General features: G+C 39.9%; 1 protein-coding gene across 2 annotated transcripts in view; it reads right to left on the bottom strand.

Annotated features, from left to right (window-relative positions):
• Window positions 1-3716: 3716 nt before the first annotated feature.
• Window positions 3717-26057, bottom strand: part of LOC131672224 (probable proline--tRNA ligase, mitochondrial) — a 110845-nt gene continuing 88504 nt past the window's right edge. For both annotated transcript variants that reach the window (XM_058949426.1, XM_058949351.1), the window contains one exon: window positions 3717-4111. In XM_058949426.1, the coding sequence (XP_058805409.1) occupies window positions 3833-4111 (279 nt within the window). In that variant the 3' untranslated portion in view covers window positions 3717-3832. The remainder of the gene's footprint in view (window positions 4112-26057) is intronic.

Below are 26057 nucleotides of genomic sequence, written 5' to 3' on the forward strand. Positions count from 1 at the left end.
CTGCGCCTTCTCTCTTGGATTTCGTAAAAGAGGAAGACGAAAACAAGGCAAGAACTGTCAGTTCTGCGCCTCCTCTCTTAGACGAGTTAATAGGAGAATATTTGAAAGTCAAGGCTAAAGTTAAGCGTGCAGTATTTGTAGAATATGAGGCTCCGAAAAAAGGTAGTAGGGAAATTGTAGAATTTAGAAACGTGTTTCAAGGCGAGTTCAGTACGCTTGATGATAATAGGGTTTTGTTATGTGGACGTTCGATCGTCGGTGCCGATGCACCTTCCGTTTTGGCGAGGGGAGGGTCTGAGTGGAACTCAGAAATCCCGAAAAAAACGGCGGATAAATCGGACGCAACGTTAGTAGCAGTAGTAGAGAACAGGTTCTTTATTAAGGTTAACATAGGCGGGCAACTCTATACTGCGCTGCTAGATTCAGGTGCTCAGGTATCGGTAGTGGAACCGAATCTCGGCTTAAGTTTTAGGGACCGGTTATAGCCGCCTACGATATTCGTACAGGGTATCTCGGGTGAGAAGCCGCAAACGTGGGGTGACTTAAAGCTAAGTTTTGAAATTGATGGTAAGACGAATTGGTTAATTGCGACGGTAGTATCTACACTTAAGCACGACTTGATTTTAGGAGCCGACTTTTGAATACCGTGGGATATAAATATTAGCTACGGTAATCGTGCTTAGCGAGCAGGTGACCAAGGCGATTGATATCCATTAGCAGAACAGAGTAGTAACGAGGTAGTCGTTTTTGCGGAATGTGCAGGTTTAAATAAGTACGAGGAGGCTGAGCGAGAGACAATCCTGGCGTTAGTTCGCCGGATTATCCCGGAGCCTGGTGAATCTCCGGCGTTTCCCCGAGTTATCGAGCACATCATCGATGTAGGTGATGCGCGCCCGGTAAAGACTCCGATGCGTCAAATGTCGCCTCCTATATTAGCGTTCACGCAAGAAGAAACTATGCGGCTATGGAAGGCGAAAATAATTAGGCCATCGAATAGTCAATGGAGTAGCGCACCGATAATCGTACGAAAAAAGGACGGTGGCTTTAGATTTGATTTTGATTAGAATTAGATTTTGATTTGAATGCGATTTTGTGTGTAATTTTTAATTACTTTCACTTCTTTACCTTTTCTCCCCCAGTTCCCCCCTCCTCAATTGCTATGAGCGAGTGCGCCTCACTTGCCCACCTTTAAAATTGATAACGACTGGAGCTTTCGTTATAATTAATAAAATATGTATAATCTTCTTAAAGTAAATAATTTGTCATCGTAAGATTAATTTAAGAATTTTTTATCAGAAAAGTAAATATCAATGAAAATTGTATACTGAAGCATACGATATTCAGTATGAGCTGCTTGTGGAATAAATTTAAACGTGTATAATAAAAAATTTCTGATATTTTCATTTATAATATTTACACGGAATTTAATAATTTATTTTTCAGCTGTACATAAGGAATTCTCTAAGCTTATTTTTTCAATAGCTATCTGTTCAATTGAGTCAAAGCATTTCCTGAAGGTTAGTACAACTATTAGTAATACGATTTTTTATGCGAAGCGCATATTGAATCGAAACGGATAAGCTTAAGGGAAGTTGTAAATGCTAGCTATAACTAATCTGCCTAGTACCAACACTTAGCACTCTGGTTATTTAAGCACTTGCATGGTCGCGTGTGCTCCTTACTTATATTTTTATTTGATTCTTATTTTTATGATTCGTATGTATTGCAACGGTAGTCGATTGCATTAATCGATACGTTCGCGATTCAGTAGCATTCGCGATGCTAGAGCGAACGTCTGAGAGAGAGAGGGCGCGCACGAGAGTCAAAGTTTCAGTTAAGCCTCAGCTGTTGCTTGTGAAAGTACCGCCAAATAGTTTTTTCCACTGTGTTTTGCCGTTTTGCTGATCTAAAGTAGTTTCTGAGATTTTTTGATACCTGCGCGAGTCATCGTAGAGACAATCACAGCAGTAGCAAGCTGATAGCAACATTAAATGCAGCAACAGCATATTGGTAGCGAGGTAAACCGGCGCAGCCTTTGTAGGGAGGAAACCGTTGACTAAGAAGAATTTCTCCAACAATTACGGCTGATCACCGTAATTGCACCGCAGGGTAGGTACACCTCCCTTTTTCTGCGCGACAAAATAATAACGAGAGTATTTTAACTATCGTGACTGTTTTTGTATTCGCGCCGAGCGTTAGTTTTTGCGGTAGAATTCTGAATTCTCTCTCTCTCCCCCTATAATTCCTATTCGCGTGCGTAAATCTTTCGGCCCATCAAAAACTCGTAGTTTTCAAGTCATAATCAATTTTGATTTTATTCGCCGTATTACGTTATTTCTTTTCCTTTAGTTTAACGGATCCGTCACCGATTAAATTTTAAACCGATTTCATCTAGGGGATTAGTTTGAGTAAACATTAGGTCACTCACACCTGTAACGGTGCCGGTGGATTTAACCTGCACCGTGTGTCCCCTATCTCTCCCTACCATCGGCGTGGACTTATGGCAGACCTATAGCACATAATTCACGTGCCTGATGCCTGCCTGTATGTTTTCAGCATCGCCACCGCAACGAGCAAGAAGAAGAAGGATAGAGAGAGGCAGTGGCATTGGTCGACAAGAGCGCCTGTTACTATGCGCTCTTGTAGGAGAGAAAGATAGAGAGTGAGAGAAAGAGAGAGATAAGAGAGAAAGAAAGAAAGCGATTAGTGTAGGCAGGCGCGTGACACTAGCTGCACTTGACGGTGCCGCGTGCCGGCAAGAGAGTGGGGAGAGCGTGAGAAGCAGTCTCTCACGCACTCGGAAGCGTACATGCAGCGGGCAGTAGAAAGTGGCCATTAGCAGAGAGAGGTGTGCTGACCCCCTGCAGTCAACCGCAAAGAAAAGATTAGAGGAAACCGAGACGACATCAGTATCGGCTACAGATCTAGCCTATCTTTCGTCGAGTCTTCCGGCCACGGACAGATTTGCCTGCAGCTAGACGCTAATACCATCTTCGGCGAGGCCCTGCATCGAAGATCTTCAATCGTCAGGTCAATTTCTAATCTCTCTCTCTCTAATTCTCACTCTAAGGCTACTCACGGCTTGTGCGCTGTGACAGGCTCTCACGGGCCGGCACGGCTGGTTCGGTTATTAGCATAAGTTGGATTATATCGAGTCGGTATCGAGATGGCAAGGCGCTAACGTGCCGGCCATCTCTTTTTAGCGATCGTAGATTGTAGTGTAGATAATAAGATGCGCGTTTGAATGTCCGAACTGTATGCTCAGGGTAGCATGGTGTAATAAAGGGATTTATTAAGATATGAGGAATGATTATTGCGCCCACCTTTCTCTTCACCTTGTCAGGAGCAATATACCGCCTCCCTTGCCTTCCCCCTTTTAAATAATTGGTAATAGCGATAGGTGCATCGGCGTTCTAAGCCGACTCTATTACACACCTAAGATAGATCGAGTGTCACAAGTCAGGTGACTTAAGGTGAGTTGTTCAACTCTATTGAAAAAAAGACATCGGAACGAAAGTATCAAATGTAAAGGCGAATACACGTATATACGTGTTTAATGGAGCGGCGGTTAGCTCTGCATCGTGGAAGTTTGTTCTTTAATAAACCCATTTTGTACCAGCTAATCCAACCCCGTTACAATACAAAATGCTACTTTATTAATAAAACGGGAATTAAAATACTCTTTAAATGTTGGCAATAAACATATACTTATGTTACATTATACTTATGTTTGTTAAGATACTTCAAAGCTTCTAATTTGGATATTATTAGAAAAAATTAAAATTTATTTATCAAAAGTGGTGAACAGAATATATAATAGACAAGTTATATGCTATGAAGGACTGATTTTCAGATAACTTAAAACATCTACAAATTCCAAATCTACTCGAGAAGCATTATAAACATCGTGTACTTCCAATAATGGTATTGCATTTAGAGAATGCTTTCCAATGATGATAACATACGGATAACCAAATCTACGGGCATCGATAAAACGTCTTCCAATAGTCATTTGTGTCCTATCATCAATAATGACATCAGTTTTGGACTCTTGTAGATGAAAATATAAATCATATGCTAATTTAGACATTCCTTCTTCTTTACTACCAACCTATAAATATAAAAAAGCAATATTACTACATACATACAATATACATTAATAACTTATATTTTACAATATATTTGCTGGAATGATACAAAAAATCTTAAATCAGCTATAAAATGAACGATTAAAAAGTTTCGTAATGTTTTATTATGTTATGAGTTGACGTATTATACTAAAAAAGTGCAAGTATTTTAAAAAATAAATCCGAAAAGATATTTATTACTTATCCAATTAAAAAAATATATTTAAACCATAAATTGTATTATGGATTAAATATATCTGAATCTTTATTTTTTTCATGTGCGTCTAAAAGTAGTTCTAATGACATGTCTTAATGAAATTATTTAAACCGTAATATTGTTACGGGTTATATATTTTCAAATCATGTAATCAGCATCAGCGGATTATGTTACCAATATTTTAATATGTCATGGTAGCTTGAGCTTTTTCATTCAACAAATATAATTCGAGGCATAACACGAATGCAGTGCTTTCGATGGTCATTTTCGGTAATGGTACGACATACAGACAGTCCAATTTATACTGAATCGCAAAACACTTGCCGAATCTTTCCGTAAGTTTTCAACGAGACCGTCAGAAAAAATCACATCCCTCTCAATCTATGCTACATGCAAGAAATATGAAAATCAAGGATATATATATTCATCACGACGCGCAACGTGCACTCACTTTTGGACTCCTTTTTGAAAAATTCATCTAGAAACCTAAGCTGGATTTCCAGATGGATATCCAGCTAAATATCCAAGTAGAATCCAGGTGGATATTTATTATATTATTTAATATGGTAGTTTTTTTTGTCAAATTATCATTTTTAACACCTCTATAATCTTGTGAAATAATCTAGTGGAAAAAACTAAAGGATAAAAATAATTTCTGTAAATTTCAGTGATTTTTAGTGATTTTTCAAATGGCTGGATCTTGGTTAAAAATGATCATATGACAAATTAAAAAAAAAAAAAAAGCTTGATGTTTTTACTTTTGGGATCATAGAGTTAAAAAAATTTGCATGTCCTTTGCGCAATCCTAAGGAATATCGTGAGAAAAAAATTTTTGGAAATTATTCTGTTTTTGTTTTTGGTCCATGAACGTGGAAAAAATTTTTTTGTCTAAACAATATATATATTATTAAGACTGGATAGCTTGTTCATTCAGCTTTAATTTGAAAGGCTGTAGAGCTTAATATGACCATTTTTCTCGGAGTTTAAATGAAAAAGGATCATTTTGTCTTTTGATCATCGATATCGTATATAAAATTGAAAGTAGGTTTCAAAAAATAAAATAAATTTTTCACAAATATCAGCCATTTTTTTCACATAATAAAATGCTGTTTGTAATGAAAACTTGAGAAAATGAGAAAAAGAATTTTTTTCATTTGTTTTTAAGATTATAGGCATACAAAACCAAAAAAAAGTGATGTTTTAATTTTTCTAAAATTTAATCAAATAAAACAAAGAAACGGCTCGATGGAATTAGTGTAAACTATGGGACATTCTTGTGAGTATATTATACTATAAAAGGCACACTTAACATTATTGGTTTTTGGAATACTGTTAATTTAACGCACGATTTTCCAAAAATCTTCCAAAAGCCTATTTTTCTTATTTTTTCAAATTCATATAAAACAGGACAAATATTTTTTATTGAAAAATAAATTGCCGATCTTCGTAGAGCATTTATTTAAGTTTTTTAAATCTACCTTCAATTTTCTCTGCGATTATTTGTTACTAAGGTATCGATGAATGAAGACAAAACGATCATTTTCCATTCGAACTCAAATATCTCTAAGATAAATTATTGTTATTTAGTCCATATGATCTTTTAGATACAAAAATTTTTTCAACATCCGTGGACCAAAAACAAAAACAAAAAAATTTTTTCTCGCTATAATCATTAGGATATCCCAAAAGACATACATAGGCTAGAAAAATGTTTTACTCAAGGTTCAAAAACTAGAAACTTCGTGCTTCAATTTGCTTTTTTAAATTTTTAATATGATCATTTTCACCAAATATATAGCCATTGTAAAGGGGGGGATAAACTGATGCAACTTGGATTTATTAAAGAACAATCTCCCATGATACAGAGCTAACCGCTGCTCCGTTCAACACGTATAAGTATACATATATTCGCCTTTACGTTTGATACTTTCGTTCCGATGTCTTTTTTTCAACAGAGTTGAACTCACTTTAATTCACCTGACTTGTGACACTTGCTTTCTCTTAGGTGTATGGAGACTAACGTTTCTTTCCATTATTCCCTAGATAAAATCGGTTTAATAATTATCTGGTGACGGATCCGTTAAACTAAAGGGAAACGAAATAACGTAATGCGGCGAATAAAATCAAGACGTTTATAGTAAAAGAGGCTACAGTCTTTATTGGGCCGAAAGATTGCGCACGCGTATACGATTTACAATTATCCGGGTAGAGAGAGAGAGAGAGAATTCGAAATTCTACCACGAAGTCTAACGCTCGGCGCGAATGCGATAACGGTCGCGTATAACTAAATACTTTCGTAAGTATTTTCTCGCGCGGAAAAAGGGAGGTACACCTACCCTACGGTGCAATTACGGTGATCAGCTGTAATTGTTGTTGACAAATAACTATTGCTCCCGGGTGATGCTGCAACGGAGCTGCCTTTCATTCCCAGATCGGTTGCTGCTTTTTCGACTCCTCACTGCTTCTGGCTCAGCTGCTTTTTTCTCGCACCTCGCTATCACTCGCGCACGTACCAAAATCAATAAACTTTTGATCGGCCAACGGCAAAACATAATAGAGTAATTTGGCGGTTTTCCTGCACAACAGCCCAGGCTTAACTGAAAATTAAACTCTCACGCCCCCCCCTTTCTCCCTCTTAATCCTTCGCTCTAGCATCGCGAATGCTGCCGAATCGCGAACGTATCGATTGATCAAATCTACTACCGTTGCACCATTTGAAAAATCACTAAAATTTTTTTTCTTAATTTTTTTGCTGGTGTATTATTATTGATGAAAAAAAAAATTAGTAATCCAAGCGTGGCTTCAACCGTGGACATCTTGCTTTCTAGTCTTACTCTTTATTGTCTAAATTATTATCTCAACTTTGTTTCCATAGTATATTCCACGTACATAACTAATGCTCAGATATATGTTGTGTTCGTAATAATCACTTTTATTCATGTTAGTCCAGGTGGCCATGGTGTCTATGGAAGGGACTACACAATTTCATTTAATGTATTCAATTCAATATATTTATTATAACTGACATGAAGTATTCATATTAATAAAATACGTATGTTAAAGAAAATATCAGTAATTTGATAAAAACGATAGAAATAATTTTTGTATATATTTATAAAATAAGTTATTAGAAAAAATACCTATCTATCCAACAGATTTTGTTTTCAAGATATAATAATTTCTTTGTCGATATCATTTATAATTTTAATGTTGATCATCTGATCGAAACGGAAACATAAAGATTAACCGCAAAACTCGCCGGTTTTTGCACATTTTACAAGCATATAAAAAAAGATTCTACAAATATGTATAAGGTATTTAATTAATCGTCGTAAAAAATTCAAAAAGTCATCGATTTTCTTTTTTTGGAAATATTGAACACCTACCCTTAATTAAGGATTGAAGTTTCATCGCTCGGCAAGATGACGTGGTTAGCGTTGGGCGTATATTTTTTTTATTGCGCCTAACCACTGGCCTTTATATTTTTTAGCCGCCAAAGACTGCCGAACGAGGCCAAGAAAACCCGCGGGAGCGAGAGCACAGTGACTAGGTGCTAGAGAGTGAGACGGAGAGAGAGAGAGAGAGAGAGAGTTGCGAGAGAGATAGAGTACGCGCGTATGCACGCACTATACAGGATTAGTTAGGTGAACGATGCACGACCAATTAGCATTTTTTGTCGCACGCCCCCTAATCAGTGGGCTTGGTATGGAGAGAGCGGCGAGAGCGCGGACGCTGACCACGCGACAATAATTGTGCGGCTAGACACTTTTGACTGATCGCTTTGTAGGCTAATCGAAATAAGCTGACCTGCCGTAGTTCTTGCGCTCGACTGTAATTGTGTGATTTTCCATCTCTTTTGCTGATTGTTAGAGAACGTGGTAACTGTCTACAACACCGTGCACAACTTCCGAGGAAGCAGCCAACAACTGCGAAGAAGCCAGCAGCTAGATCAACTCCCTGCAGCCATCTTCGTCGCCAAAGAAAAGGTCAGATTTTCTCTTTCGCCCGTTGTGTCCTCTCTCTCTCTCTCTCTCTCTCTCTCGTGGTGATGCGCGGCCGCGTGAATCGATAAATAGCCAGGCATTTACTTACCGGCTACATTTATCGTACTGCGGTAATAACGCATCGGTTTTTCTTTTCTTCGTGTAAATATAAGAAAGCGAATTGTCAAGGCGATTTTGTCGCTGGGCAATCCGCTTTCCCGCGTTTTAGGTTTAGTCGTTTATGTGTTTATGCGACATTTTTAAGTCAATTGTAACCGAGTTTATAAATAGAGAAAAGTTTTGTTGTTCGAACTTGTGATCAGTTATTTATTCGACCTGTTTTCTCTGTTTCTGCGATTGTAAGAGCAAAAGAGCCTTTGTTACACTCTCCTTTATTAAAGAATTGGTGACGTCAGTGTCGATCTAGGCATTGCTATGTTACATGGCATCCCTTGTGGAGAAGTAACGATCGGGTTCGGGTTAGAAGAGAGGATTGGACGAACGATAATAATTTTTTTTTCAGAAAAAGAATTGGTTAACTAAGGGCAAAACGCGCGTGCTACGAATTTTCCTTTTTTTGAGAAGGAAATTAGACGGTGTTCTTTTCGTGTTTTTTGTTTTGATCTACCGGTGACCTTTTCTCTCATCGAGGAATCGGGTACTAGCATGTGCGTCGATAAGTCACCTTGAGGCCAGATGCGAACATACGAGGGTGGTCCGATAAGTACTTAGCCTACAAAAGATAAACGAAAATTTTGGAAAAGTGGCGTTTTATTTTTCAACATAGTCTGCTTTTAGTTCGATACACTTGGCCCAGCAATGCTCCAACTTCTTTAACCCGTCTGAAAAATACGTTTCCACGAGGTCTGAAAAGTAGGCTTCCGTGGCAGCGATTACCTCCTCATTCGACTCAAATATCTGCCCGGCGAGTGACTTTTTCAAGTTTGAAAACAAAAAGAAGTCGCACGGGGCTAAATCTGGAGAATACGGTGGATGGAGCAGCAGTTCGTAGCCTAATTCGACCAATTTGGCCATGGCGACGGCGGAGGTGTGAGCCGGTGCGTTGTCATGGTGGAAGAGCACTTTTTTCTTTGACAAATGGGGCCGTTTTTTCTGCAATTCGACGTCGAATCGGCCCAATAATTCGGCATAGTACAGCCCTGTGATCGTTTTGCCCCTCTCCAGGTAGTCGATGTAGATCACACCTTGTGAATCCCAGAAAACGGTGGCCATCACCTTTCCGGCCGATGGGGCAGTCTTCGCCTTCTTCGGAGCACTTTCGCCGGGTAAAGTCCACTGTTTCGACTGTTCCTTGGTCTCTGGTGTATACCAGTGGATCCATGTTTCATCGACTGTCACGAAACGATGCAGAAACTCCTTCGGATTGCGCTTAAACAGCGTCAGACATTGCTCTGAAGTTGTCTCACGGTTCCGCTTGTTGTCCGGAGTGAGCAAACGCGGTACCCATCGCGCCGACAGCTTTTTCATGCCCAAAATTTCATGCAGGACATGACCCACGCGGTCTTTCGAGATGCCTACGATCTTAGCTATCTCGCGCACCTTTAATCGTCGATCTGCCAATACGAGATTGAGAATTTTTGTCACGTTATCCTCCGTGGTAGCCGTTTTCGGAGCACCTGGACGTGGCTCTTCAAAAATCGACGTGCGATCACGTTGAAACTCGTTAAACCAATTTTTGACGGTCGCCATCGAAGGAGAAGAGTCACCGTACACAGCATCCAAGCGCTTTTTGATTTCGCTGCGCGATTTCCCTTCCAAAAACAAGAATCGAATCACCGACCTATACTGCTCTTTTTCCATTTTTCAAAAATCAACGGACACACTTGCTTTCACACGCTCTCAAAAATAAACTACAACTCCGATCCGGCTGAAATCTTGAAAGTAACCATCGAGAAGGTTGTACTACGTGATAGAATATTTCATTTGCGAGAGTGGCGCCATCGGGCGGTGAGGCTAAGTACTTATCGGTCCACCCTCGTATTAATGCTTAGAGTTCTGTGTTTTGTTTTGATACTGACTGCCGGAATTTTCTTCGTGGTGTTCTCGTTTTGTGTGCCTTATTTACGATATTTTTGAATGGTTTTCTTTCTTAAGCTTATGTAAGGCGATCTTTCGCGGGCTAAGATCATAGAAAGAATTTTAGATAAGGTATCTAGGAATATCGGGTTATATAACTCGCGGTTTAGGCATATTTTGTCCCAATAGCTCACGTTACAGTTCGCGCACGGAATTTTTTTTTTTTTTTTCGAACGCAATTATGTCGCTGACATGTAAGGATAGAATAATGATGCGCAGAATATTACGCGATATGCACGCAAAAAATCTAAAGCATAGAATCGATTCAACAGAACCGGCTCTTCTGTTAGAATTGATGTGCTATCGCGGACTAGCCTCGCGCGGCGATTTGGAAGAGCTACGGAACCGTTATGTTAAATATTTATTAATTAAGGAGCAACCAGATTTGTGATCGCCGCTGCATTCAGGCGATTTTGCGTCGGGACGAATCCCGGATTTGCTATACAGCAGGAAGTAGCAGCGGACGATGCGCGAAGCTCAGATTTCGGTGACAAGCTCGCGAAGGCTGTTAAGCCCTTGGCGGCGGGATTATAGCGCGAGCAAGAACAGGCGACGCCGGTAAGGTGCGCGGCCATTCCTTGCGAGTAAACCCAGTCACCGGGCAGAAGCATGGTTGCGCACGATGAAAATGTGTTGCCATCGACGGCTCGTCTGCCGTTGGTTAGCGCAGAGAGACGAGCGCACGAGCAGGACATGCGAGATCATGGTGATGGTAGCACTAGTGCGCTAAAACAGATCTGAGGGGCCCTTACAATCGTGCCTTGCTGGATTTATAGGCGAGAAGTCAGATAAGGCATCACGGATGTTACGAATGCAGTTTTTAGAGTGAAAGAAGAGGCCATGCACAGTAGGGCGGTTCAGGCCGAGTAGCAGGCTTCATTGCCGCCTCAGGTCAGATCGTCTGGCGACCGCGCTAAACGTGCCCACGATTGCAACTGAGCAACCGGCGTACGAGCACACCAATGAGTAGGGTAGGTAGTACGTGTATCAACGCTGACTCTAACATGTCAGCGAGCACGAAGTACCGTGCGCCAAGGGACAACTCTTGGTTTGAAGACTGAGAGAGCGAGGTATGGACAACCACTAGAAATGAAACACGAGCACCGGCTTCATTGGGGAAAAGCTCGGCTCCGAATAAGAAAAGTGCAGCTAACATGAAGGCAAAAGTAAGTGGAAAAAGTAGAGACTTTCTGGGTAAGCGATACGAGTATATGACTGTCAAATACCGATAGTTACGATACGCAAAAAGAGAGACCGTTAAAGAAATTAGGTAAAAAAGGTAGAGAGGTCGAGCAGAGAGAATAGCCTTCCACGAGTAAAGTATATCAATGGTATACCTGCAGACGGCGTAGGCGCACTAAATGACTGGTTTCTGCGTTTTTCAGGTAAAGATGTTATAAACGCGTTAACTTTTTTGTCAGGCTTAAGCGATTGCCAGCGTTATTAAGGCATGCCTAACGAGGAGATGCTTATCAGAATAGACACCGCGTTTCGTGATAAGGCGCGCTCGTGGTATGAGGTCAATAGTGACAATTAGAAGACGCTGAAAGACTTTAAAAAGTTTTTCTGGCAAATTCTGTCGCTGATTGAATAGGGAATAGCTTTATGATGAGCTTAGGCAGAGAGCACAAGGCGAAGACAAGAAAATCGATGATTACATCGCGACTTATCAGACGATTTCGCGCCGTTTCGATTCGCCGATTTCGATTAAGCGTTAACTAGCTCGTGGGAGGTTTACACCCGATATACAAGCGGTACCTTAAGACGAAAACGTTTAAAGATTTGAACGTGTTTAAAGAGGCAGGAATGTCGTTAAAAGATCGTATGTCAGGTTGGAATAGGTGGCAACGGTCGCCAACAGCCGATGCGACGTTAATACCAGAATCTGCGTATACTAAGACTAAAAAGTCTCAAGGTAAGCAGAAATCAGTAAGAGTTGTTAAGGGCCATAACATAAATAAGTGGAACATAAATATTCGTTATAGCAATCGCGCTTGGTGGACAGGCGAACAAGTCGATTAGTATGAGCTAGCAGAGCAAGATAGCAAAGCTATAGAGAGCGATTGATGATTTTGCAGAATGTGCAGGTTTGAATAGGTATGAGAAGGCTCAGCGAGAAACAATCGTGGCGCTATTTCTCCGGATTGTCCCTGAGCCTGGTGAATCGCCGGTGGTCACTAAGATTATCAAGCACATCATTGATGTAGGTGATGCACACCGGATAAAGACGCCGATGCGCCGAATATTGCTTCCAAAATTAGCGTTTACGTACGAAGAAACCATGCGGCTATGGAAGGCCAAAATAATTAGGCCATTAAATAGTCAATAGTGTAATGCAGCGGTGATCGTGCCTAAACAAGACGGCGGTTACAGGTTTTATTTCGATTTAAGCCTGATAAATATCGCAACAAAAGTAGACGCGTACCCGATGCCTAGCGTAGACGCTATTTTGGATAGATTGCGCGGAGCGATTTACCTGTAGAAGAAAGATCTACGAGCCGCACGTTTTCTGGTATCTTGACGACTTGTTCGTAGTTAACGTAGATTTCGACAATCATGTGCTTTGGCTCGAAAAGAATTTGAAGCGTTTTGCCAGTGTTGGGTTACAAATCAATCAATTGGGGAAGAAATCAAGGTGAGAAATCGTTGGGTTCTCGAACTGCCGTGAGCAGATATCTTACGGGCAGAACAGCAAACAGAAGCCATAGCGCGGAGGCCATGATTGGGAGAGAAAGCTGGAGTGCCTCGTTGCGAAGTGCCACCAATGGTATTTTGGAAGTGATCCTGAGCTCGAGTGACTCCGAGGAGGAGACAGTGCCGGGAGCTGCCTCGCGTAGCCCCGGAATCGCATGTACATGCTTCTCTTTCTTTTAAGCTTCTCGTGCAACAAAGGCTGGACCCCGCTTACCAATTCGTCTGCAGAGGTGGGCCTGCGCGTTTTCTCCAGTGGGATTCTTGGAGAATGAGAGGAGAAAGGAGGCTAAGGCCCGTCAGAGAGCGGGTGGGATTTTGTATCATTGAGCAATGGTATAATGTCACAAAAACCCCAATCTAGGAATATAAAGTCTCCTTGATAAATAACAGACATTTCATCTTCGTACTTATCCAAACAATCACGTAATATGGTAGCATCATTATGAGTGGCATGGTAGAGTCCTAGAACATTCCTAACATATTTATTAAGAGTGCACCATACCATAGGTTTTATAAGTGGGAATTTTTTTTGGTTCTAACCACATATTCTTTTAAACTGCAAATTTTTTTGATTTTTGACATAAGCGGTATGTAACATCGAAAATCACGCATGTTTTATCGTCAGAAACTTGGAATCAAGTATTTACTATTTTAGTATTATGCTTGATCAATATTTCGCGTTCCTTACAACTTATTAATTTAGGAACTAAATGCTGAACTAAATCATTTCTTGCCGATCTCATGTAATTGATAATTGTTCTTTCACTTACTCCAAACAATAAACCTAACTGTTGATTAGTAAGGAAACATTAAAAACATTGAAATGTATGTTATAAATTATATAAAACAGTGGTTTGATGATAATATTAGAACTCCATTATTAAAAGATGTAGTGTAATATATACAAACATCGAACGTGGACATGCAAGTGATAAACAAGGAATCAAAAAGGCAGAGGTTCCTTGAAGGATGTACCTTATTTATTGACACGCCTGTTAATCTGCTGAGGCAGATGTTTAGTTACCATTAGAATAATAAGACACCCATGGAAATATATATATATATATAAGGGCGAGCGAGCGTGATTGAACACTCTTATGCTGGCTTTCCTCTTTACTCGTCGTTACTCTTCCGCTAGTATACGAATGTACCTATTAGTAAACGAGAGAAAACGCAAGGTCTCCTAAACTAATTTCAACTAACTAACTAAATTAACTAACTAAACTAACTAAATTATGGACAAATTTGAGACAAAAAGGGAATTGGAGCTCCGCCGTTCGTTTTTGACCGAACAAATCCTTTTTTAAGAATCAAATAATTGATCAAACTAATTTCGTGAATAGTGTTGCGGCCAAGTGATAAAGCTGTTTGCTCGCGCAACGGAAGCTATTCACGAAAATCACTTCCTGTAGGATTTATATTTTGATTCACGTAGGGTTTCTAAATCTTGGCTTATAGCATATAGGTCACAGTAGAGGAGTTCGAAAGTAACGAATCTGAATAGTCTTTAGATTCTATCATTAATATTCAAATTAATATTAATAAATTTAAATTATTCTTAATTTTTTCCACTCCTGATGTTTGCTAATTATATTAGTAATCTTGATCTTAGGAGTCATCCCTAAATAGTAATACCCCTAATAGGGATGACTCCTAAGATCAAGATTACTAATATAATTATTAATAAATTTAATTCAAAACGTAATAATGGAAATTCTTATATGTTTTTACCAAAGTTTGGAAAAATTAAACATATGTGCATCAATGTTCAAAATTATGAGAATAATTATTTTGTGCACACAATTTTAGCAGTTTTCCTAGAAAAATAATCACTGATAATTCGCAGAGATAATATAATTATATTTGTGGTGAGGAATTTCAGAGGGGTCTAAGCCGCGCTCGCAAAACACCTCCGTCACAATGCCTAAAGGATCCGTTTTCCCGACTAGTGATAAGGGCACCAGAACCTTAGTCACGGCGATCGTCGGGGATAGGATCAGAAGTCGGCGCACAGAGGTCTGGTTACTCGCTGTGCGATTACACAGAGCGAGTAAGGGACTGCTCTTACGCTGATAACTTTTTCCAAGCCGCTTCAACAACCAATAGTTTTTGTTCTCCATCCTCTCACGTCCTGGGAATGCCGACAGTTCAGGAAGTAACTTCTCGTTTCCGATTGAGGGTTCGATACAGTAAGCGCGTACTGTCACCTAGCGTTCGGAACTATTCAAAAAAATCCTCGCTACAAACCGTCCGCAGCTGAAAAGAAAATCAGCATGCAAAGATGGAAAAGTCAACGAGGCATATCAGTTAAACTTCACTTTCTTTTATTCTCTAGTTAGGGTACATGGTCGGTCAGAATAGCGGATGATTAGCGCGGCTCGATGCGATATTTAATGCGAGGTGGCAACGGATCCATACATCCCGGCAAATCAAACACGCGAAAAATTATGCAAACAATCCTTAATTCGCGACGGCGAGTAGCACTTCACATAACTATCCGAATCCTACAATTGTTTTACGCTCAAGTTAGTCAAGAAAAATGGCGGTTCGTCAACGCGATTTGGTCGGATCACTTTGTCCCCAGCGTCGATGGATCCACACGTCACACCGGAATTAAGACATGACAAGTCACAAGCAGCAACACCTAATTTTCACTAATAAGCGGCACTTTACCTATTTACATATTTCAAGTCTGAAGATTCACTCGACTGCTCTTAAATCACTTGATTTCTCGGCTCGTAGCAGGATCTGCGTGCAGCGGAGCTCACGAACAATGGTAAAATGGACGAGTAACGGCTCTTCACGGTCAAAGGTACTTCTCTTTCCGAGAAGTAATCATCTTATTGGCCGATACGATATTTCAGATATCGGTAGCGCCCTTTGAATATTCTCGTCACTGGTCAAAATGCAAATTAAAAAAGTAACAGCGCCGACATTTTATCTTCTACTCCGTCACTATTTATCCTCTGTCACCCCCCACAAAGTCGATCAGCATTGATTGATGAAAAAGATCTACCCCTGCTTCTACTCATTTTTCGGTACGGACGAAAATCAAATTTTATTCTAGTTCGCTTATTGGTCGTGACGCCACCGACGAGTTTCATCAGAGGTTCAAATTTCAGTAGTCAATTATGTCGATTTAATTGACTAATTGTCGCTTATGAGTAATTCTATGGAATTGTAGTGGTCGTGTACATGTATTTCCAATTTTCTCTTTATACGTTACAAATAATAAGTTGCATTCTTATTATCGCTAAGTATTTTACAATATACATTTCATTTCGCTGATTTCCATAATAGTCACAGATCGGTTTTCATTTTCGAAACGCCCTCATTATCGAGTTTGCGTTAGAATTAGTATTTGTATTTAAATTCTAGTTCACTCACGTTCGTATGGTCTGTCTCGCTTGCTCTTGTTTAGTTTATCTCGTCAGCTCTTGTTTAGTCTGTCTTATTCGCTCCTACTCACAATCAGTCTATCTCGGCGCCTCAAAATGGCCGCTTTCGCTCCCGCGTGTTAATCTCGGGCTTCGCTGCCGGTCTATGGAGCGCTCTCCCTCCGTTGTGTGTCGCATGTTTACATCCGAATATTCGCCAATAGTAAGCAGCAGTGTAATGCTCAGTGTCGTCGATGGTGGCAGCAGCCTGGCATAGGTGATTCCCAACTGCCGCTTCATTGACAAATCTTTGGTCGCCCCAGGTGTGACAGCTTCCATAGAGTATCTATAATTGTGCCCGGGTATGTAACGTGTCACGTGTCCGTAGATTTCATTCACGTGCATTTTTGTTGCATTTTTCCGTTGGTTTTTACGTGTGTTTTCCTCCAGTCGGCAACACGTGGTCGGAAATGTGTGTGTGTGTGTGCGTACGCTCTCTTTTTTTCGTCGTGAATCTGTGCTTTTTCCAATGGTGTTTTCAAATAGACTTTTCGATTCCTTAACATTTTTGATATGTATAAAATCTTTTTATATTGTGGTTTCGATATCTAAACTAAATATTAGTGAGTTTGATGGAACATGAAAATTTAAATAAAATATGAATTAAATATGAATAAGATATGAAAATTTTACGAATTTTTTCCTTGAAAACTTTAGATATTTGTAGAATGTCCTAGGAAGAAAATTATTTTTAAATTGATTAAAAAATACCCTTAAATTTTTTAGAATGATCCAAAAATAGTTTTAGATACTCTTAAATTAATTCTAAGATACTTTTGTTCTTAGAAAATTTGTTGTGAAATTTATAGTTTTCGTGCAAACAACTCACGTTGAGAAAAAATTGAGAATTTTTGATTTTTCAATGTCAAACTTCCTTACCATGATCATTAACCAACTCCACTGGAAAGAAGACTTTTAAAAACATGAGAAACAGAGGTTACTGAAGTTTTTCCGTTCAAGTTCATTATGTAGTAATAATTTGAATTTAGTTCTTTAAAAAGCGTTTTGTGAGCAGTAATGAGTTAAGCCAAGCCAATAAAGGTAACATGATAGCTCTATGACGCAAGGAATGGAATATGCTTGTGTAAATACATGTAATCAGCATACCATGTGTGAATTGGCCATACTTAGCAGCAAGTACGAAAAGACATCCCACATTGGAGCGGCAAGTTTTATCGAAGCGGCAGCTTCGTGTAAATAATTAAAAGCATACCGAAAACGACAGTTCCAAGACAAGCCTCAGTAAGATAATTAACGACGAAAAAACTGTTATCAATTGTTATCCTGTTAAGAGTAATGAGAATAGAATGGCCCTAATATTGTCGGCCGCTGATCCAATCCAGGTAACAAAATTTAAAGCCCCAATAATCAGTACAGATTTCAACCAGTAATTGGTAAAATAAAAGTCACCATTTAAACTATAAAGAACTATCGAGCACCAGTTTCTTGTTCTCACAGAAAAAGCGATACCGGTATATCATTGATATTGAGAGATTAATACGAGAAGAAACACTGTCGTTCTATATCAACAATCGAAATAAAGGTGTCGAAGTAAATTCAGGTTTCAATTTAAAAGCAATGATGATCTCCGAATGAATAAACAGCCTTCAGGTGAATGATGCCGGATATATGTTTCAAAATCAACAAGTTATGAAATTTATACTTAAAGACATAAAAGAGACAGAGCTGATAAAATTTTTATCAGGTCACAATACGGGTCTCGATTTACTAAGCCGACAGAATAGATGCAAAGAAATTGATAGCATCAATAAATATCATACTTCGATCACCGCTGTGAAAACCTACTAAAATCGATGGTCTCAAGCGGCAGCAGTACGTTAAGCAAGTAAAAAAATATAAGGAAGAATCAAGATATCAAGATATGAGCAATAAAGTAAAGATCTTTAAGAGTGAGTTACTAGCCGTTCGTAATGGTGAGAATGGATTTTACACTGATATTATTCCTTTTGCTAGTATCTTGTGAAACTCAATTATAGAAAGCATAAGAAAAATTTATATCGTCTAGTCATGCAAGAAAAAGACAGAATAGAAAGAATTTTAAAACAAGTAAAAACAAATAATTGTATATTGCCGATCAAAAATAAATGAGACACCGAAATAAAACGAATTTTGAACAGATAAGATTCCCTAACCGATACCTTACGAAGTACCAACAATAAAAATCCAGGAAGTTAGTTACAAGTATATGACTGACCAGTTAACGGAATCTCTGTCAGTGATACTTTAATGTCACCTCCGTCCATTGAGAAAATAAGTGTTATCACAGGAACTTTAAACGTTACAGTGCTGCTTAGTGAGAACAGAAATTTAGTGGATGTAGAGGTATCCGATGAACGTATTAATGATGCTACTTAGCGAATAATACTATTACGCCAGTTAACGCACTGCAAAGGGAGAATCGATTTGATTTTATAATTTAAAATCATTACTAGCCTGCGACTCTATTGACAACTTTATTAATGCGGAGGTTCGGGAAGTAAGTTTTTTCCTACTATTCAACAACATGCCGGGTGCGTAGATTACGTTGTCCGCGCTCAATAAAACCTCAATTAATTGCCGGTCCGGCCAATGAGAAATACATAAAAAAAACAAAAGAAAACTCGAAAAACCCATGCCCGGGATGGTAATCGGACGAGGAGACGTTCTCAAAGAGAAGTTTAACCGTTGAGGGTCGGCAAATATGCTGGCTCGCGCAACGGTAAATCTTTTCGGCCGCTTTTGAGAATCATAAGTTGCTCAACGGTCGTAGTAATGCTCACCAATGCGCCGCTCCTCTCTCCCGATTCCGCGAATCAGTACTTCAAATAAAACAAATCATTCATGAATGGTACACGCATGTACACATACATGTGTCTAGTTTAACGAAAACGTGCACGCAATTTGCACGAGGTAACGAGCGACGGGGAAATCGCTAGCAAAGCGGTTTTCCCCGTCGCATTCAGCCGTAAGCATCGGATCTCCTTGACTAAAGATCGGAGCATAATCTCTGCTGCCTCCATTAGCGAGCACCATTGCTTCGGTGGATGTACATACCATAAAAAAAGAAAAGGCAAACGAACAAAATATAAAAATAATAAAAATAAAATAAAAAAAGTCTAAATGACGAGTGATGCTGCCTATATCCCACGTCATATTTACATACTAGGAATAACTACTTATTACCAGGTATACGAGTAGTCTTATTTAGGACCTAATCCCTGAGGTGGATCTCAGCTCCATAGACTGGCCTCCTGACACAGGTATTGATGATCCTGAGGCGGGAGCTACGCTTGGATGGTGCAGGTAAGATCTTACAGATTAGTAAAGACCTGGCCAGCCCTGACGGTAGGCTGCGTTGATGGAATTGGTGGCAAGTCAGTCAGCGATGATGATGCGGTAATCTGGTGGTCTGCTCCCACTGTACCGGCGGCTCCAGCTACTGCAGCATGGCATCTTTTTGGCGAGAGCACCTAGCACCCCCCCGGATGAGAAGATGTTTCTTCCCATCCTCATACACCCGATAAACGATGCTATCCTCGCCTTTCATGTTCTTGGAGGATAGAGCCGGCGAAAACTTGGAAGACTGGCACGTGTTAGTACCAATCTCCGCGGTGCAAACTACACGCACGGGAGTTGAGGAAGGAACGACAGACTCATTTGCGTCCCAGTATTTTCCGTGGAGGATAACCAGAAGGGTCATCGCCACCACAGCCGCTGTGAGTTTACTGCTTTTAAAAACATCCGCAACAGATATCCTCAATGTTATTGATGACGACACCGGCACTAAGAAAGGAGATTAACGTCGACATCAATAGTATATCCCTCCGCGCAGCTCTTGCCTCTTTCTCCTAATTATGGATCGAAGCCTTTATCAGACTCGCGGTCTTGTGGCTCCCGATAGTGGACCACACTATACAGCGTGGGCATTGTGAGACTGATACCCTCAAGCATCTACAACTCTCACACTACACCTGACCGAAAAACAGTGTCACTACTTTCGGCAGTTATGATACACGCCCGCCCGCACGTCCAGTCAGAAGTTCCACGGAACGTCGACCACTTACCAGAACACATCTTGGCAGACCCAACCACGGTCATCCTACCAGTATGTGACTGTGCGCGAGAGTCGTTTCTTAGGTACGGCATCGTGCGAAGAAATCGCAATCTGCGATCATACTCGGACGAACCGATCAACTATACTTAACCCCAGTTTTGCGCCTCCGAAAATGCCCCGATCTTCACGGTCCAATTTACGGCAAAATTCTTGTCGAAAATCATCTTCAAGATCTATGAAGTCCTCTCATTGACCATCGTTATTAATGAACCACACCTCTGTACGATCAGAGAACACTTTTTTCTCTCGGAAATAGTAGAGGTCCACACAGTTCCGCAATTTTCCCTGGAAATACTCGGCAAAGGATCTGGCTCTCTCCGAAAATTTCAAACCCCAAGAACGAAACGTCCCCACCGCGTACGCTGGCTTTCCATTCAGCCGGGACCAATGGTTGCCACTTGAATATTCTTACAAGTTTTGACTGTACTTAGCTATACATCGCTTCACTTAAGCTATTCTATAGCTCAGTTCAGCGCATCAGCAACTCATTCTTGCAGGCCAGATGAGCCATCGTACCGAGGATTGACCTAATCAGAAAAGCAGCTGAGTACTACAGCTGCACTTAATTTTTTGACGTCAATAACGCGCACCAACATAAACAATAATAATGATTTGCCTGACCAACAAAAAACGCTAATCCAATTGTCAATCTTACTCACGCATTTCAATCGCACATGTGATGTGTTCGGTAACGTCTCACACGTGCACGCAGAAAGATGCCGATCGCTAGAAGGCGGTCCGCAACACTTATTCATTAATGGCTCCACAGAGCCACTCCTTCGATTCGCTCACACATACATACTTGTTAGTAGTGTAATCATGTGTACTTGAAGGTATGCACACACACAATACACTGTTGCTAAAAACGGTCAAGTACCTAAGTGTTTAATTGCTGCATGTCAGTACAATGCACTTGCTGGTTCCGCGCTCATTACTTGATCACATATCCACAAAAATAACATTTTATGCTCATACTTAATTTTTTTCCTTTACAGCTCTCCAACGGACGCAACGTGTAGACTTCCCTACGAGGCATGCAATGTAAAGGGAAAATCGATTTAACTTAAAAATTTTTAATTATTACTAGGTTGCGACTCTATTTACAACTTTATTTATGGGGAGGTTCAGGAAGCAAGATTGTTCCTACTACTCACTATCATTAATCTGCCGGGCTTGCAGGTTGAGTTGTTAACACGCAAGAGAGCCTGGAATGAGAAGGAGAGAACATCAGAATAAAATAAAATAAAATAAAACAGAAATTTTAAAATACGTCAAAAAAAACTAAGAAAATTCGGTAAAACTCATGCTCGAAATGATAATAGGGCACGGCGGCGTCCTCAAAGAGGAGCTCAACTGTTGTGGATCAATACGAATGTTGATTCGTGCAATGGTAAACTTTACTGACCACTTTCGAGGACCGTAAGTCGCTTAACGGTAGTAATGCGTAGTAACCGTTAAGCGCATGGTACTAAAGGAGAGGAAGAGAGAGAGAGAGAGGTTAGATTAGAATATTCATTTGCACCTTAGGATAGTCCCTATCTGTTGATAAGAAAACAATAATTGTTATATTTACATATTAATAAAATGCAAGATAATTGTAGTACATTATAAAATTGTGATACATTAGTTGTTATACAGTGTGAGTAAGTAATAAGATTTGACAAATGAAGAGCATAATAGTTTAATCGCATCAATTTATGCATGATTAATAGAGCGACATAGAACAACAAGATTGAGTAAGTAAAAGTAAGCAAAATCAGGAAATCCTACGAAACCACTGCCTGGTGGACTATAGAAACAAAGATGATATTACAAATTTGAACATTTGCAGATAACGCTACAAGAGTAAATCGATATAAATAGAGGATATGTTAAAAGAATATAGGTGAGAGAACAAGGGACAAGGTAAGGGGATATATTATGTTAAAGTTTGACAGGAGGGTGTGATGAGTGAAAGATAGAAAGGAGTGTTTGAGTTTAATAAGCGTGCCGGTACAAGCAAATAATCAAAATTAAGCGTAAAAGATGCAGCATGAAATGGAAGGGTTGAATGAGGCAAAAATTCAGGTACATCATATTCGAGATTTTCGTTGCTAACTCTAGAGTATCAACTCTGTCTCTCGATGAAGTAGAGCCAGGACAGGAGCCAGAATATGAATTCAATGAGCCTGTCAAAGTCTATTTCGGTGACAGATAACTTATTAAATAGACGAGCACCGGTTATAGTGAACGAAGTATTTCAAGATTCTGTTCTAGGAGCATGATAGGTAAAGAGTGTGGGAGGATTTCTGGAATAAGTTGGAGTAGATAGTTGAGTTGTAGAGGTTAGTAACATGTTTAACATGTTACTAACATTGTAGCAATCGCCACTTGCTGCTACTTCCCGCTGCTAATGCTGATGCTGTCATTGCAGTTGATGCTGCTGCTACAGTTAATGCTGCTGCTGCTATTGTTATTAATGCCCGTGGTTATTACCCATACCATTCCTTGTCAACCGTTACTCATTGTCAGACGAGAGTTTCCGCACGTCGACGCTCTCTTCAAATTCCGTGCTTTCTCTCTCTCTCTCTCTCTCTCCTACCTCTCTATCTCTCTTCCCCCTTGTACATCTTTACCTATATAGCTCGCCAAACTCTGCGCCCATCCTCTCTCCCTGCTCTATAAATTAGTATCTCAAACAAAACAAGTCGTGCATGAACAGTACATGCATGTATACACACATGCGTTTAGTTTAATGAGAGCGTGCACGTAAATTGTGAGAGGCAATGAACAATATGCTAATCCCTAGCATAGCGGTTTTTCCCGTCACAGCATATGTAGAATTACGAGGTCTGTCCCAAAAGTATCCGACCTACCTTGATTTCTCAGTAGTCCTCATTGAATTGAATAAGACGCTCATATCAATGTTTCCACTTATTAATGTACTAGTGAAAGTCAGACTTCGGAATTGCTTTTAGTGCATTCGTTGCATTAGTTTTAACAGTGTTTTTATCGTCGAATCGATGTTCATTAAGCGGCATTGTTAATCGAGAAAACAGCCAAAGGTCACAGAGAGCTATATCGGAACTGTATGAAGGCTAATGAAGCGACACAATACTGTGTTTCAATAAATACTGCTGCTTAAGGTTTGATGCGTTCGCTGGAGCATTATTGTGATGAAGAAGCCAGTCACCGGTCTTCCAATGTTGCGGTCATTTTGTCCTGATTGCATCACGCAACCTTTTCAAAATTTCAACGTAGTACTATTTATTAATTGTCTGGCCTGTAAGAGCATATTCGTGGTACATAACACCCTTATAATAAAAAAACAATCAACATTAACGTGATGTTGCTTTGACTTTGACGGGCTTTTTTCGGCCGAGACTCGGACGGAAGCTTCCACAGTGAAGAATGTTGTTTTGATTACAACATTTCAATAGTTCCCGCATAACTTTTAACCAAATTAAAGCTAAATTTTATGCAAATTTGCTGTTCGGTTCGTTTTGAAATTTTTAACAATAAACGAAGCAAAAAAGTCGTTATAAATAAATACACGTTGCACGGGAATTAAGGCATTTCATCGTTATCTCGAGCTACCGACGAGAAGATTATGAGTTTCTCGTGATGTTTCTATCCCCCAGAGGTTGCCAGAGTCTCTATGTGCGAAGATATAACCGTAGGTCGAATTCTTTTGGGACAGACCACGTATACGAGGACTGTTCAAAAAGTATCGCGAATTTGGAGTTCCTGCGGGCTTCGCTAATTACAAATTTGATTTTTTTGTTGCGTTATGTTGGTACTCATCTCCCTTACTCACGCTGACAAGATCAACAATTTTGAATTAATTTTTGACAGCTCTTTTGCTTGGATGTGTTTTGGCTCGTCTTCGATTTTCCCCTATTCTAAAAAATGGATCAAAGAATCTGCATCAAATTTTGTGTGAAAAACAAAATAAAGTACGCGGACGCATTCCAAATGTTGACTATGGCATAGGTGAAGCTACCTTGAACCAAAGCAACATTTATCTGTGGTACAAAATGTTCTCAGAGGGTCGAGAAGATGTAAACGACGAACAACGTGCTGGACGCCCGAGCACGTCAACAACAGACGAAAATATTGATAAAGTGCAGAAAATAGTATTGGCCCATCTAGAGAAGATTTTGAGGATTTAAACATATCGATTGGCTCATGCCATTCGATTTTAACCAATGATTTGGGCATGAGTCAGGTCGCCGCGAAATCTGTGCCAAAACTGCTCAATTTTGACCAAAAACAGCATCGTGTCAACATTGCTCAGGAGATGTTGGACTTGGTCTGTGACGACCTAAATGTGCTCCAGAGGATCATAACTGATGATGAATTATGGTTATTATGTGGAAACCATAGCTCAATCATCCCAATGGAAGCTACGGCATGAGCCAAGACCGAAAAAAGCGCGCGCAAGTTCGGTCGAACGTGAAGGTTTTGCTCACAGTTTTCTTCTATAACAGGGCCGTGATATATCATGAGTTCTTGTCACAGGATGATACGGTCAATAAGGAATATTACCTGCAAGTTATGCGCAATTTATACGAAGCAATCCGCCAGAAACGTCCGGATTTGTGGAAGAACAAAAACTGACTTTTGCACCATGATAACACCCTTGCTCACATATCGTTGCTTGTGCGCGAATATTTGGCCAAAAATAACACAGTAATGGTGCCGCAGCCACCGTATTCCCCTGATCTAGTCCCTTGCGACTTTTTCTTGTTCCCAAAGCTGAAGAGGACCATGAAAGGACGACACTACGCCATTATTGAAGAGATAAAGATAGCATCGAAGGAGGAGCTGAACAAGATCACAAAAAATGATTTTTTTCAGTGCTTCGTGAATTGGAAAAAACATTGGCACAAATGCATTATATCCGAGGGAGATTACTTTGAAGGAGATAAAATAGATATTCATGAATAAATAAATAATTTTTGAAAACATACAAAATTCGCGATACTTTTTGAACAGACCTTGTATGTCCCCATCTTTAGACAATCCGTTGATCGGTCGTAAATATCTCACAAGCCTATCAGCCCGAGATAAGTCGCTTTGTGCCACATACGGAACATATTCAAGGCACTAGTTGCCATCAGGCTACTATACAGGCATCGATCATACCGACCAAAATCCACAGAAATCGATAGTTTCAATCCACGCTCACATCGCTTTACTAAGCAAAAGTCAAATAGAAAATACTAAGATACGATAAATTATAGAAATAAGTAATGATGTCCAATATTCCAAGACCGAATCTCTAATCGTCCGTAATATACAAAAGAGTTTTTACCTGTGCAAAAAGTTACAAAATACCCGAAAATTGGAGAGCGAGATAAAAATGTATTGGTTTACGTAGAGAAAGGTAACGTTTATAAAAACGAT

Source organism: Phymastichus coffea, unplaced genomic scaffold, assembly GCF_024137745.1.
Source record: "Phymastichus coffea isolate CEN01 unplaced genomic scaffold, Cenicafe_Pcof_1.1 PCOF00001, whole genome shotgun sequence".
NCBI lineage: Eukaryota > Metazoa > Arthropoda > Insecta > Hymenoptera > Eulophidae > Phymastichus > Phymastichus coffea.